Source organism: Drosophila rhopaloa, unplaced genomic scaffold (assembly GCF_018152115.1).
Source record: "Drosophila rhopaloa isolate 14029-0021.01 unplaced genomic scaffold, ASM1815211v1 contig_159, whole genome shotgun sequence".
Lineage (NCBI taxonomy): Eukaryota > Metazoa > Arthropoda > Insecta > Diptera > Drosophilidae > Drosophila > Drosophila rhopaloa.
The window spans coordinates 964,837-980,464 of record NW_025335038.1 but is presented as its reverse complement, the minus strand read 5'-3'; the positions used below and the strand labels follow the sequence as shown (position 1 = coordinate 980,464).

Here is a 15,628-nt window from a genome sequence, read left to right as displayed (position 1 = left end):
CCCCCGTCCGAAGATTACGAATTCCAGGTGTGTCAGGTGCCTAGGGTTTCTTTACCTTCAATGCCTCGGAGCAACCAGCGATCATTCGGCGGTGGAACTGCCAAGTGTTCGGTTGGGTCTCTAGCGGTGTTTCTTGAATTTGGTGCACCATGACTGGACGGGTTATCATCGCTCTTTCGGCTCTGCTCGCAATCGCCAGCTTGGGTTCTGTTGACGGTGAGTAGCCCGTTTTATATTCCGATCAGGGGTGCTAATCAGCGAGAAAGTGTTACAAACCAAACTGTTTTTATTGCTTGTAGAGCAGGTCAGCAGAACATAAGAATTACAAAAACTATCAGTTACCTTTAGGCACTGTTCTCAATTTCGGAGATAGATTTATTCATATTTTTCTACAAACCTATCTCTTGATTTTTTAACAAATTAAAATTGATTTTTTCGTTTTAAGAGGTAGACATATAAATGGCTTCTTTGATTAGACAATACCTTCAATATCTAGAACAATTAATCTTATCTAAGTGGCTACTCATGCAGTCATTTAATATACTTAAAGGCTTGATTACACTTAAGTGTTTCAGAGAAATCAGTGCTTATCTACAAAGTACGTTTATGCAGTAGGAATTTTCAATGTATTTATAACTTAAGTTTATTAATAAATACTAAAGCTTTTCAAGTTGAAAAAAAATATTGAAAAGGTTTTTAAAATGTAGTTTAACATTCCGAATAAGTTAGAGAGATAAAAAGTGATACACAAAAATGCAAAAAAAAACTTATTTCAGGACGAAAGGGCTATGGATCCGGGGAGCAGGATTGGGGCTTTGTAGATGTCAGGACAGGTGCACATATGTTCTACTGGCTGTACTACACCACCGCCAATGTTTCCAGTTACACGGAACGCCCTCTGGCCATTTGGCTCCAAGGCGGACCGGGAGCCTCGTCCACGGGGTACGGAAACTTTGAGGAGCTGGGACCTCTGAAGCTGGATGGCAGCTACCGCGACTGGACTTGGGTGAAGGACATGAACGTGATGTTCATCGACAACCCTGTGGGCAGTGGTTTCAGCTACGTGGACGGATCCTCCTACTATACGACTACCAACAAGCAGATTGCCCTCGATCTGGTGGAGCTGATGAAGGGCTTCTACAAGAACCACCCGGAATTCAAGACCGTGCCGTTGCACATCTTCTGCGAGAGCTATGGCGGAAAGATGGCTCCGGAGTTTGCCTTGGAGCTGGAATACGCCATCCAGCGCGGAGAGATTGAGAGTAACTTTGTTTCGGTGGCGCTGGGAGATCCCTGGACCTCACCCATCGACTCCGTGCTCTCGTGGGCTCCCTTCCTGCTGCAGATGGGAATTGTGGATCAGGATGGCCACGACAAGATCGAGGCTGCGGCCTTGAAGACAAAGGACTATGTGGATCGCGAGAGGTGGACACAGGCCACTCTGCAGTGGAGCTCCACTCAGTCGGTGGTGCTGCGCGAGTCCAAGGGCGTGGATTTCTATAACGTGGAGACCCCGACACTTGGTGACCAGTACAGACTGATGGCCCGGGCAGCCATGACCCCAGAGGGTAGGATCTGTAGTTATACCTACCGAATTGGACCTAACCGCTTGCTTCCCCAGAGCTCATGTACCGCACTCTGGTGAAATTCGACGTGGATGAAGACCGGGACCAGATTCTGGAGGATCTGATGCTGGGACCCGTCACCGAGGCTCTAGGAATCGATTCCGGAGTCAAGTGGGGCGCCCAGAGCGGAACCACCTTCACCAGGTTGATGGGAGATTTCATGAAGCCCGCCGTGGATATTGGTAAGAGAAAAAGGCCTTCGATTATAAGTGGTCATGTGGTTTTCGAATTCCAACCTCAGTTCGATCTCTTCAAAAGGAATTATCGAAAAAGTTTAATTTTTTATAGTTTACTTGAGTGAGTCATTAGTTTTAAAAGTTATAGTGCGTAATTTAGCGTTTTAAATTAATCCCATTTAATGTTTGTTGAAAGGAAAACACACCAAATTATCCATCTTATTAATTTTATTAGTGAGTGAGTTGCTGAGCAACACCACCGTGAAAGTGGGTGTATTTTCCGGAGGCCTTGACCTGATCTGCGCTACTCCGGGAGCCGTCAATTGGATCGCTGATATGGAATGGACCCACAAGGATTCGTACCAGGCCGCTTCCCGCGTGGGAATCACCGTGGATCGAGTTTTGGAGGGTTACGAGAAGACTTACGGTAACTTCAGCATGTTTTGGGTGAACCGGGCTGGTCACATGGTACCCGCCGATAATCCTGCGGCCATGTCCCACATCCTCCGTCACTTCACAAAGTTTGGCTAACCAAATAGTAAATAGTGATCAAATATAAATAAAGATTATTTTCGAAATGTACTGGAACTTGTTTTTTTTTTAAAAGGAAATAAGGTTCAAAGTCTCATCAATTTAACAATTTAAACATTGTGTGAATAATAAATACCCTTAACCTAAATAAGTTTTAAATGACACAATTTGATAACTATTAGCTTTTATTTAATTTAAGTCTCTACAAAAAGAAAACAAATCTTTTTAAGAAAAAATTTTTTTACATTCGTGGATAGTTCTCCTATCTCAGTGTATATTGTGCAATCGTTAGCAATTTGTAATATGTATGTATGTATATGACTGAAGAAATTGGCGTCTCTGGAAAATATAATTGTTTGGTTTCTTCTATCTCAACTATTAATTTTTTTGATTTTATCAAATTAAGACTAGTAAATAATACTAAATTTAATCTTGGAAAAATCTCCTTGGCCAACTATATATCTGCCAGAAATAAGTAAATTAAGTTTTTTATTGTTTTTAACGTTCCATTTTGAGTTCAGAAATATTTTTAAATTCCCATTTAAAATCCGTTATATAAAAAAACGATCGTCTAGCGGCGTTGCCACATCAAAAAAGTAACAGTAAAGTTGTCGCATGCGCAGTTGCACCCTCTCAGCTGCAACACGCACACACTCACGCCGACGTTCGCTCTCTTTCTAGCTGCCCACGTTGCGCATGCTACTGAGAGAGAGAGCGAGAGAGAGGCGGCAAAAAAAACGCGAGATAAAGCGGCAGCTATTTTTGTATGGGTCGTCGTGTCGTTTAGTTCACACGGACATCGGAAAATACACAGAACGCAGCGCACGGACAGTTGGAAAATCACTATCAGCAAGTGAATTATAAAACCTAGACAACAAAAACCAAACCAATTAAGTCAAAGCAGACGGAAAGCCAAAGAAAAGCCTGAAAAACAATGACGAAATGATATGAATTCACTTGGCAGTCAACGCGCATAATCGTAGCCATCGCACACATACAGGCAAACGGGCACACACACACACAGGGAGTGAGTGTGCGAGTGAAAGGGGGTGGACGAAATTGAGTGGGCGCAGCAGCAACAACAAGACAAAAACAAACAACAATTGCCGTGTAAATTGCACGGGGAAACAAAAACAATGCGGATACGCGAAAAACGCAAGTTGCAAAGGGAGATGAGGGAGCAGCGGGAGGAGAGGGGGCAAAAGGAGCCGAAGGAGTCCTCGAAGAAGGAAGCCAACAACAGGGAGAAGGTAAGTGGCCACAGTAGAGCTCCCCTAAATGTTTTAGACCCACAAATGAAGTGACGACAAAGCTTATATAGCTTTACTTTTCAAAACCATTAAGTCTAAATGACACGATCTTGTGATTAATTTTTTTATAAATTATAAATTAAATAAGAGTGTAGGAATATGATATAAACCACATTGATAAGATTAAAAGCACTGTCCGCATTTCCGATTCCGATCACTAATTTGGATATAGAAAAAAACAGGAACATTTTATAGAAGTGACTAATCTAAAACAAATAAAAAAAAATTGTACCTAGAAATTGCTTATCTAGTTGTATACATTTAAGATAATTTAATTTTGTGATTTATAGATAAATCTTTTAATTCAGTTTTTCTTAAAGTTAGGCCAAAAGTGGATTGTGTTCAAGGCCATTTAATGGATTACTTAGCCTTATTTAATCACAATCGTACCTTCCCACAATAGCTCATATTAGAGTTCAAAGCGAGCACTGTCGTTAAATCTATTTTCCTCCTCCATGGTGGTTTTGCTTTGCACAATTTCGACTGTATTTGCCATAGCACCCGGTCCTGAAAACTCTCTTGTTCTTCGTCCTTAGACAACCGACACGGAGGTTCTCACACCAGCTACTGCGCCTGCGCCTGCACCTGCTCCGCCGCCAGCAGCACCACCCACTTCAAGCACACCACCCACTCCCAGCCTGCCGGCGGCCGAGAAGGTGGCCTTCGACAACCGCATCAAGCGCAAGAATGTGCTGGCCCTCAATGAAAAGGTGGCTGCCCTGCGGGAATACGATCGACTGCCGGTGTACAAGCATGTGGGCCGTCTATTCAGCTGCAGTCCGGATCAGATCAAGCGGATCGTCCAGCAGCGCCAGGAGATTCTGAACGCCTGGGACCAGCGAACGCGCAGAAGTCAGGATGCCAAGACCATGGAAACGAAGACCGTGAGGGTATCGATGCTGGGAAAGGCCGTGTACGACTGGATGCGGCGCATGATGTACTACAAGGACTTCAGCATCTCCGACGGACTTATTCAGAAGATGGCGCTACAGTTCAAGAGCTCCATGGGCCTGGCTCACTTCTTTCCGCACCAGGAGTGGTGTGATAAGTTCCGGCGCACCTACAGCATCCAACACACCGACACTAGACTGCTGAAGATCGGCTACACGCAGGGCTATTCGGTGCAGATCAAGGACATTGTCAAGGACGTCATGTCGGAGTGCATGCCTGAGAGCGCGCAACGAAACGAGCAGGAGGAGGAGGAAGAGGTCAGCTTGGGCAGCCCGCTGAGCAGCAATCCTCGCAGCTGCGGTGAAGACGAGGATGACGAGGTGGATGTGGATGGAGGCGATGCTAGCGGCAGAGAGGATGACCTGGAGGAGGAGCCTGATGTCAAGCCCTCGCTGAGTGAGCTGAATCTTGCCCGAGCTCTTCAGCCATTGCCGCCTTTGGTTAGACTGCCCCTGCAAACCAACACTCCGCCAGGCACTTCCCAGAAAGTGCTCCTGGCCACGCCCATTGTGCCACCGCAAGCGGGGGGTCAGCCCATGACCATGACCATTATACCACTGGCAACCCTAGCCCAAAGCATCACTCAGATTCCTTCCCCGCAGCAGCAGGATAAGGGCCCGGTGGTGCCACCGCCCAAACTGGAGATCAAGCAGGAAAAGGACATCAAAACGGAGCCCAAGGATCCAGAAGAGTTTCTCTTGGAGCAGACGAAGCTGCCACCTAAAGAAACGCAAACTTCATCCGAAAAGGAGATTGAAACCCTACCCACAGTGCACATAAAACAGGAGCCAGAAGCTGAGCTGGAAACGGAAATGGACCAGGAATCCGGCGATCCGGATGAAGATGCAAACAATGGTCGCTCCAGTGTCACCTCGCTGGCCGAGGTCTTGGCCGCTAATGTGGAGGACGAGATGGAGTACATTGAACAGATGCGCCAACGCAAGATGGGTTCACCCATTGAAAAGTCGCTGAACTCCCGGCAGGGAACCAAACGTCGCCTTGAGTCCAACCAGGACGACAACAACAATGGGGAATCCGGGCCAGGAAGCGGATCGGGTGTCATTAGCTGCTCCGATGCCCGCAAGTACCTGAAACTGCTGGAGGAGTTTGCTCTGTTCAAGGAGAACTACCGGCTGATTGGCCTGATCACAAGGGCCGATGAGGTGATGCGGGAAATGGATGACGATGTGGCGTAGGATGCTCCGAACAGGAAGCACGAGAAATAGCTTCTGCCAAAGAGGATTAGCTATGCAAACGGTCGCATCTTGAAGATGCGTTCGGTCGGATGCAATCAATCACTAGACCTAAGGTAAATTTAATTTGTACTCGAACCAAATAAACGCAAATAATCCAATGTCAAAGGGGTCAGCAGCTTTAATCTTGACCCTAATTTAAATATGGAATGAAACTGCATTAACTAAATAATATGACTGTGTACACATTAAATGAACGACAGGGGAAGAATTATAGGTAGTATTTATTGCTTTATTTTAAAACTCTTTACATAATCCTTGTGCGTTGACAAAATGTTGACCATATGATCGTTGTTCACCAGGCAAACACGGCCTGTTGACGATTCCATGGTTCTGAAACTTAATAATCTTGCGTTAGTTTTGGAAATATACATAGATAAAGTAAACTTATTTAATGTTGTATGTGGATTTATAGTATATTTTAAAATCCTCCGAGTAGATAATATTTTACTTTACTCCTTTTGTTACAAAAGCGGTATAACCGTTCATCCTTATATTATTTTTAAGGACTTGGCTTGATCTTTCAGGGCGCGAGTTTACATGAATTTCAGCACTAACAACTTAGGATGTTAAGATTACAAAGAAGTAAATAAGGTATATATATATATGTATATACATATTTGAATATGCTGGGATAAATTAAATATTACATTAATAGTAACCCAATGAATAATATTAACCTCTATTTTTGCATCCTGAAGTATGGTGCGTTTTCTTGGAGCTATTATTTTGACCTCTGGTTTGACTATTAAATTTTATTTAAACCCTATTATAATTACCTATGTTGTGTGTTTTCACAGCTATTCATGGCCGGCATAAAAAGTCGGCTAAATATATACATATGCGCATGTCTGCCCTTAGTTCAGCTTCTTCTTACTTTACCGGGCGGGAGGTCACCTCTCCCACCACCCCCACACACAAACACAAGAGAGGGAGAGTGAGTGTGGGAGAGAGAGATGAGCATCGCCCACAAAAATAACTGAACAAAGAGGTCAATCATTAGATTCAATCTTTAGCTTATCGAGTATTTTTGAACTTTTTCCCGATCTGAGAATAATACATGTGTATGAACAGGGAATAAATACTTTGAATTTAGCTAATGTGCAAATGTCGACAATCTTGATTGGGAAAAAATGGGTAAATGCGCATGTCTGCCATTAGTATAGTTCTGAATTATTGTTGTTTTTCCTCGCTCCCTCTCTCGTACACACGTGCATTACAATTCCGGGGAGTTGGTTCGCTTTGTTTATAAATACGCCAATGGAAAATGTTAAATATTTAATAAAATGTTATAAATTAATTTCAAAGTATATGTTTTTCATATACTTTCAGATACCTTTAGTTTTACTGATATGGCAAGAAAATCAAATGATTTATTGCGCATTTGCACACGCACACATCGACACCCGTCAGTCGACTAATCAATCACTCAATCGAGACACATACACACACACACCCGCTCATTTGGTTCTCCATCAATTCAGTTCGTGATTGGCGCTTGAGGAGAACATAACGTTTTATACCGCAGGTCGGCCAAAAGCAACAACAATAACAGGAGGGAGTAAGTGAGGCGTTATCCAACACTCCAGCATCGATTGGGCAACTCTGGCTGACTTGTAAACAGAAACAGCTGATTGGCCTAAAAACAAAAAAAGGTAAATATTTATGTTTATTCTCCTTACACTTTTTTAAATTTAATTTTAATGCTTTTTAATCAAATTTTGGCGTGTTTTAAATTAAATATATCTATATCTACATATTTTTTAAATAAAGTATTCTTTTTGTTCTGCAAAGCCAAAATATCTATGTATATTTCCTAAATTTTTCCCAATATGATGCTTGATTTCAAATGCCTTATTTTTATGTAAAAATCCAGCAGGTTTGATTGTTTAGTTTATTTATTAAAAAATTTGTTTTTTTTTTTTTCTTTGTAGATGACTGCTGCTCTGCCGGATCGTTTTAGTGCCGGGAAACGACAATTCTGGCGTGAATTCCTCGCCCTCTATCAAGGAATGCCGGAGTTGTGGGACGTCCGGAGTTTTAATTACCGGAACAAGGAGCTACGGAATCGGGCCTACGAGTTGCTGGAGCGGAAACTCCGGGAGATCCAGCCGAATGCCACACGCACTGAAGTGGGAAGGCGTATCAACATATTTCGCACTAACTACAGGCGGGAGCAAATGCGAATCCTCAAGCAAAAGGAGCTGGGACTGCACTCGGACCTTTGTAAGCCCACTCTCTGGTTCTACGACTACATGGGCTTCCTCCTGACCCAGGAGACCTTTCAGCACAGGACTAGAAAAGGTCGAGGGGGCAAGCAGAAGGCGGTCTTTCGTCTGGAAAATAACGTAAGTTGAGGATTTTATTTGAAAAATATACAAACTTTTAATAATTATCCCCTGTGATAAATAGAACTTGCAGAACACAGATCTCAAAAGCGACAGCGTTGTTGATTGGCCGACGACGGATGATAACGCTATGATCTACCCAACCGACCCAGTTGCCCCTCAATCCGAAGAAGGTTCCCATTCCCTGCTCAGCCCAAAAGTGGAGTTAATTGAGCCGGAGGAGGAGAGCCTAACAAATGGAATGGAACATTCTGATCACAATGAGGAAGAAAAGGCGGTAGATACGTCGGATACCAAAAAACCCGCCTGCTCATCGCAACTAGAGCCGGAAATCGAGCAAGGATCTCGACATACCATTCTTAGCGAGTCCTCCGAAGTGTTGGCCAGATCCTGGGCTATTCAGTACGAGGAGATGGCCCCCACGCAACGCATCCTGGCCCGAAAGGCCATCGCAGACATCCTGTTCGAGGGCTGTATGGGAAACCTACGAGTAAACCGCGGAGATCAGCGAAGCACCGTGGGCAATCATCTGTAATCATTAATAATAAGGTAATTGCCACACTTTTTACATTTTAATTAATTCTTCCAGCGATGTGCATTTTATTTAAATTTATAAATTAGGGTTTTTGAGCACATAAGTTTGTCGGATAGTAGTTTACAAAAAATTGCGTACCCCTGAGACTTTTCAATGCTCCTTTTATGCTTTTCTTTTTACACCAAAGTTATGAGAATTAAATAAACCAATATAAATTAAATTAGGAATAAAAGGTTATTGCAACCAAGTACTTTATCCCAGATAAAAATATATGTTATAGTTTTTAAAACGGCATAAAAAGTATTCCAGCATTTCAAATTTTCATTTAAATTTTCCGCCGTTTACCAACAGTGCTGGAAAACGGGTAGCAGCCATATGGTCACATATGAAGCCATTCAAGTTAGAGAATTTCTTTTATCATAACACGAGCACGCACGTCGTTAAAATTTAGTGTCCTTCGAAATGTCTTAACAGTTTGACCACAAACAACCCCTAAACCTTTTTTAATTTCCTCACCCTCTTTTTTATATTGTATTTTTGCATGCCTTTTGCTGAGTACTTCAGGTACTTAAGTACTTTCGTGAACTGACCCGATAAAAAACAGTCACGAACCCATCGCTATCTTAAAATTGTTTTGGTTTTTTACTAGGAAGGATAAAAGGAGCTAGTTTTTTGGTTCTACCTGGTTTTGACAAGGTGCTGCGCATGCGCATGACTTTAGAACTCAGTCCCGCAATAGTTTCGAACAATTACACATCTTTACCAGAAGAGCTGATTAAGTTTCCTGTAAGTGTATTTTATGTTTGTTGCAGAGGTCTCAATCTTTTAATATTATTACAGGTAGCTATCGTTCTTGCCTGATATAAAGATATTTGAATCATTCTATGGACATTTCAAGGTCTCGTGATATATCTGAGATTAACTATGTGTTTCCACACCAGTTGATTTATTTAGTCTATGCAAAACTGCAATGCAAGTACAAATGGTTGACGTTATCATAATATGTTATTAACTCTTATAAATAGAATATTTAAATATTGGCGATGCAGTGACCTTCACACGTGATTAAATTACATATTTACCGGTTTTCCAATCTCTTAAGAACGATCAATGATGCAAAAGTGCAGCGAACTGGGAAAGAATTCCATGTAAGTGCTAATGACTTTATAATTACTGGCTTATCCTGAAGTCCTCGTAATCCATCCAAATCGTAGGGCTTGGCAGCACTTGGTTCGCCTTGGTCAGAGCAACCTGAAGGTGAAGAAGGGCCCAAACGGTCACTATTTGGACAAAAGGTGCCGGGATGAGCTGGAAAAGTCGCTACCTGCGAAGTCTTTCAAAGAACTTATGGTCTGGGTGGCAAAGTGGATGAAGCGTCTGGACGAGAAGAACGGTATGGTGCATTCGAGGAAGGATTCTGCTGCGAAACCAGAAGAGATTAAGGCGAACACAACGAACCCAGCTGTTGTGGACCTCTGCAGCGATGGAGAAGATGGGGAATCCATTGACACCTTTCTGGATGGGGATCTCTTGGACTCCGATTCAGTAATCTCCAATTCCTCCCTTGTAGTCCTCGACGATGAGTTGGGCGAGGTAAACTTAAAGGACTACGCGGATCACGTGGATGGAAAACTGGATGCTGCCTCTATAAAGAAGTGGAACAACGAAGAGATGAAAACCACTTTTAGTGCCAAGAAACAGACTACGATGAAGAAATACTTGACGCCCACCAAGACGCAGCCCGACACAAGTCCGCCTAATGTCCTCCGACGTTCTTTGAAAACGTATGGCAGAAAAATGAAAGCCAGTCCGATTGGAGGGGCAAACAATGTGGCAACTGACACCGAGAAACGAAGCTCCCTGATACTTAGAGAGCTGAACATCGAAGGAGGAACAAACTTTAAGACCTCTGCTAAGGAAGAAACTCAACCCGACCTGATTATAATTGATGATGTGAGTCAAGAAAACTCCGTCAAAAAGGAAGAAAATAATGAACTTCTAATAAGAGAGAAAACCAAACCAAAGACCAATGATGCAAAACCAAAATCTCCAATAGTAAATGAGGAACTTCAATCGAATGCCTTGGCTAACAACGAAACTTCCACCTGTGATTCATTAAACTATAATGAAACTAAGTCAAAATCAACCGCTAATATCCCACTTAATGAGGCTATAAAGACAGATGCAGAAAAGCCATTAAAAACAAATGGAGAAGCCAAAGAAAATAGTGAACCAAGAAAACCTAACAGCTCAGAATTTCAAGTATTTGAAAAAGTTGAACCAAGTCCACCCAAAAGTGAAGACCCAAAACTTATTTTAACGATAAACGACTCTCTAAAAATAGTAGACATAAAATCCATGCCGATAGGGAAGGAAGTGCTATTGGCTGACTCGCTGTCAAGCAAAGATACATCTCCCAAAAATATAGAACGGAGACCTCTCGTTTCTGCCCCAATGGATTTTATACGGGTTCGCACCGATCTGATAGCCCCAGTTGAACCTCTCAATCAAGGTCAGGTTGAGCAGATAGCACCAGCTCAACCTTCCAATCCTGCAGGAGCCGCTGAAAAGCGAAGGTTGCAGCCGGAGCCGGAAGCATATCGATGCGAATCGGCCACGCAGAATATACATGGACAGCCAAAAAGACCAGCCAAGGATAACTATATCCCTGCTTCAGTTACCACCTCCAGATATCCACCCAATATCCCTGTGACCGCGGTAGCAGTTAATGCCTCCATTTATCCCCACAATGGGGGCTTTGCACCAGTTATCCCAGTGGCCGCCCCACCAGTGGTTCCTGGCGCAGCTGGTGTACATCTTACCAACACCATTTATTCATCAATTATGCCTATGGCTCCCGGATCAGTTAACTCGCTTATGTACCGAGGACCCAGATATCTACCAGGAATAGCTACCACCTCCAGCTATCAAGGAATTAACCCAAGCTATCCACCAGTAATGTCTGCGACTCCAGCATCAAGATATCCACCACCTATAATCGTTGCTCCTGTCCCAGTTGACACCTCCACTAATCAACCAATTAGGCCGGTGCCCCCAGCACCAGTTGTGGTTTCCTCCACTTATCAACCAATTAATCCTGTGGCTCCTGCACCGGCGACATCCTCCAGCTTTCAACCAAATATTGCCGTGGCTCCTGCTGCTCCAGACAAGTACAGTAGTCAACTAAGCGGACGCGATCCACGCTCCGATCTGGCCAACATCATGGGCATGCTGGCCCAGGTGGAGTTGTTTGCCTATGGTCAAAAGAATCAGGAAGCTTTCCATCTCGTCAATCAGCTACGCATTAGTCTTCAGAGGGGATCCGCAAATAATGGCCAAGCTCCTCAGTGAAATGCATAGTTTAAACTATTAACTATTGGAGATTAGTATTAAATTAATTAAATAACTAATTCTTTGCTATGTTAGTTTTTCAAAACTGTTAAATATGCCTATTAACTTTGATACGCAATATCAAAACAAAAATTAAATTTAAATTATTCTGTTTATTTATGGCAGAATGTGATTATATGAAATTTATATATGCCATCTAGCATATTATTAAATGCAATTCGATCTATTTCGTTATAATAAATTCTTAAGCATTGAAACCAACCTTTTAATTTACAAGCGGATTTTTTTTTTTAAAGCTTTAAGATGTTTTTATATACTGAAATGAATTTTTAAATTATTGGCTAATCCTGCAAAGCTGTAACTGATCTGGTCTTTGGAAAAGAGTTTCGAAATGATTCACCCAGCTGTTCCTGCATCTGTGGGGTTTTAGGATCTGCAGATAAGCTTAAATCTGTTGATGGCAGCAGCGTCCCTTAATATTAGAAAAAAAGTGAGAAAACAAGGGAACCGAGTCATACTTACTTGGTATTGCTGTTTAATTTTTTTTAATTAAGCCGAACTTATATTTGTACATTAAGTTTTACTGAGAACTACGATCTTGACCGCTCCTGTAAGCCTGTTATTTATCTAGGCAACTGCAACGAAAAATTCAAATCACTGGGAGAGACCGATTAGGGCTGCTTCTGATGGGTCCGAGCTGTTGTAGCACTTTGCACCTGTCGTCCGCCCAACGCAAGTGAAAAACCGACCTCAGCATTAATTGATACAACAACTGCGATGGGCTGGGGTGCTGGAAACCCAGTTCGATGAGATGCTGGCATGATAGGAAGTTGGGAGGCAGTTGCAGTTGCACGTGTTGCCCGCCAACTAGTCGCGGCAAAATTGCTGTAAGAAATGCAAGGCAGCTGTCGCTTGAAAGTCGTGGAGTTTTTTGAAGTCTTCGAGGTTCAGGGCCCCACAATCGGGAGAGTCTAGGTGGAAAATCGGGCTTCGAGGGGCCGATTCTTAAATGGGCATTGAAATTAAATGCAGCTTTAATGCTGCAGCTTGCTTTGGAATCAGACTTAGAGATGCCAAATTGGCCTCTTTTCAGATGTATCTAATCTATTAAAACAAATCTCTATTGTGTCAAAACATTTTTTTATTAATATGTAAATTAAATTTTTTTCTTAGAAGTCTTAAGTCCGTTTTCTCGTCTTAATGATGAGCTAAAAAAGTTAAAGGAAATATTGTTTTTTCAGTTAGGTAATATAAAAGTATCTAGTAATTAATGTTAAACTTTTGATTATCAGTCCGCCTTTTTTTATTGTAGATAAGCAAGAAATGTGTTTTCGAGTTGAAGATGAACAATTTTGTTAAAATTAAAATATAGTATTGAAATGAACATAATTGTATTAAAAATATATATGTTTAGTTTCGTGTATTAATGACTTCTTTATGTTTTCGTTACAGGTTTGCATCACTGAAGCGATTGAAGGGCGCGTATCGGATGGCCTGGACAAATCTGTGAATATGCCACAATCGCTGCCCCAGTGGGCGTGTAGTGGGCGTGGCAGTGCACTCAGGGAGTGAAATACCCGCGGTGGTCGCCGGTTTCGTCGACTTGATGGGCGCCAGCATTCTGCAACAGCCGCAATCTGCAACAGAAACAGCAACAATCTGCGACACGGCGCCTTTTGCCTTTTTGGGAAATTTAATGGGAGTTGCCGATGCCTTTTTTGGTGCAACGAAATCAAGTAACAAAAATCTTTTTATCGCTCGCTTATTTCCTATTTTCCCCTTTGATGACGATAATATCGTTTTTTTGTTTGCAAGTTTGTTGTTTGATTCGTCAGCAGCTGTAACTTGCAACCACTGCAATGGCATAAAAACAAATGCTTTTGAGATGCTTAGATGGACAAAAGGAACAACATTTAGGCTTTAACTGCGGCCGAAATGATCGCAACTTGGTTAAGAGTCCAGCCCTTTTAAAGCGAATCAATCATGAGTTACACGATATGTTTTGATTTAGTCTGGATTAACGTAATCGATAAACATAGATAATGCTTAAATCTTGGAAGAGGTGAGTATAGACATTTCTTCAAAAAAGTCCCAAATCATCTCAAAGCAGTTCAAATTATATATTTTTTTTGATAGCCCAAAAAGTTAAAACAAAATTTGGTGCTTTAAAAAGAAATGTGGGGGTTGTGAGATTTTAACTTATATCCCGTTTAATTTGTTATCAAATTTCCAACCAATTGTCGTACATAGCTTAAAATTTTGGTCTTTGGTCATGAAGAAAATTCGACGATTCGCCCATATATCACGTTTTGACTGTTTGGGGATGATATAACTTTAAGAATACTTAAATAAAAGATGATCGTTTTTACCCTTATTGAAACTTGTGCATATTTATTTTTTATTAAACAAATTTTATTTTAACTATACAATTTCAGAATCGAAATAAATTAAACTAAATTAAATACAATTAAATAAAGGAAAGCGGATGTGAGAAAAGGATCATCACTGCAGATGAAGTTCCCGTGGATTACTGCAACATATACCGTACCGGACTCCTTAAAGGCTCTCCAGGATTTACCAGTCGTCGACTCCTTGGTTTTCACCTAAACAACAACGCCTTAAACTAGTCGTTATTTCAAGTTATTAAAAAAGCTTTATTAAATAAATTTCAAACAATTAACCTAAGACCCCTATGATAAGATAAATGTTTATGTTGTCATGTTTATACATAGTTAGCAGAATATTGTCTTAAGTATTTATTATATACATATAATTAGCTTAAGAATATCCTAAAAACATCTACATTACATAAAAAAGTTTTTAAATAAAAAATGAATTTTCCGATATGTGTTTGTATGGGTGGTTGATGTGGACGCATTCCATATGCGGGGGTTTATTCGTTTAATGCGGATTGCATGTGGAATCAGAAAACTAAGCAAAATACACGTACGATCCACATGCGATCCACACCTTGTGGATCCTATCTTAAAAATATGCGTACGATCCACATGGGATCCACATAAGTTCCACATGGAATACACACAAATTAGTTTTATTTTGTGATGTGGATCGTATGTGGATCCCATGTGGATCGTACGCATATTTTTAAGATAGGATCCACATACGATCCATGAAAATTATTTTTCTGTTGTGATGTGGATCGTATGTGGAACCCATGTGGAACCCATGTGGATCGTACGTGTATTTTTAAGATACGATCCACATGTGATCCACAAATCGCAAAAAACCTTGCATGCGAGTGGAGCACATGTGGAATGCGTCGACATCAACCACCCATAAAGTAAATTAAAACAACGGCAACCAAATATCAGAAAATTCATTTATTTTTTATTTAAAAACTTTTACTTATGATAATCTAAGTCAATAGTCTTAATAAGTCAATTCGCACGAGAATAATAATAAACGATACCTTCTTATTCAGTGAAAAGTTATGGACTTAAAAGTGAAGGTGTAAGGCCCCTTTTCTGCAAAGCCATTTTCCTAAAATTTGAACCAAGCTGAGGTATGACACTTTGAAATCGGATGTC

The 15,628-nt window shown here is 41.5% G+C and overlaps 3 protein-coding genes across 11 annotated transcripts; all 3 read left to right on the top strand.

The window, feature by feature from the left end:
- Positions 1 to 83: 83 nt before the first annotated feature.
- On the top strand, positions 84 to 2,383 carry LOC108051602 (retinoid-inducible serine carboxypeptidase). Its single transcript, XM_017133748.2, has 4 exons — positions 84 to 216; positions 777 to 1,568; positions 1,622 to 1,807; positions 2,037 to 2,383. Exons 1-4 carry the CDS (start codon positions 150 to 152, stop codon positions 2,330 to 2,332), a joined length of 1,341 nt encoding a protein of 446 aa, XP_016989237.1. The 5' UTR covers positions 84 to 149; the 3' UTR covers positions 2,333 to 2,383.
- A 703-nt stretch (positions 2,384 to 3,086) lies between these two features.
- LOC108051600 lies at positions 3,087 to 6,018 on the top strand. Its single transcript, XM_017133746.2, has 2 exons — positions 3,087 to 3,582; positions 4,179 to 6,018. Exons 1-2 carry the CDS (start codon positions 3,469 to 3,471, stop codon positions 5,787 to 5,789), a joined length of 1,725 nt encoding a protein of 574 aa, XP_016989235.1. The 5' UTR covers positions 3,087 to 3,468; the 3' UTR covers positions 5,790 to 6,018.
- A 1,035-nt stretch (positions 6,019 to 7,053) lies between these two features.
- Positions 7,054 to 14,824, top strand: LOC108038453 (pollen-specific leucine-rich repeat extensin-like protein 1). 9 transcript variants are annotated; one of them, XR_006417460.1, is made up of 5 exons: positions 7,054 to 7,501; positions 7,781 to 8,194; positions 8,259 to 8,743; positions 13,533 to 14,142; positions 14,516 to 14,824. XR_006417460.1 is itself a non-coding variant. In XM_044457482.1 (4 exons), exons 2-3 carry the CDS (start codon positions 7,781 to 7,783, stop codon positions 8,727 to 8,729), a joined length of 885 nt encoding a protein of 294 aa, XP_044313417.1. In that variant the 5' UTR covers positions 7,054 to 7,501; the 3' UTR covers positions 8,730 to 8,743; positions 9,832 to 9,877. The 9 variants fall into 9 exon arrangements, 7 of the variants coding, with proteins under 7 accessions (XP_044313417.1, XP_044313416.1, XP_044313415.1 ...); XR_006417459.1 differs by lacking the exons at positions 13,533 to 14,142; positions 14,516 to 14,824 and adding exons at positions 9,379 to 9,515; positions 9,570 to 9,844; XM_044457482.1 differs by lacking the exons at positions 13,533 to 14,142; positions 14,516 to 14,824 and adding an exon at positions 9,832 to 9,877.
- Positions 14,825 to 15,628: the final 804 nt, after the last annotated feature.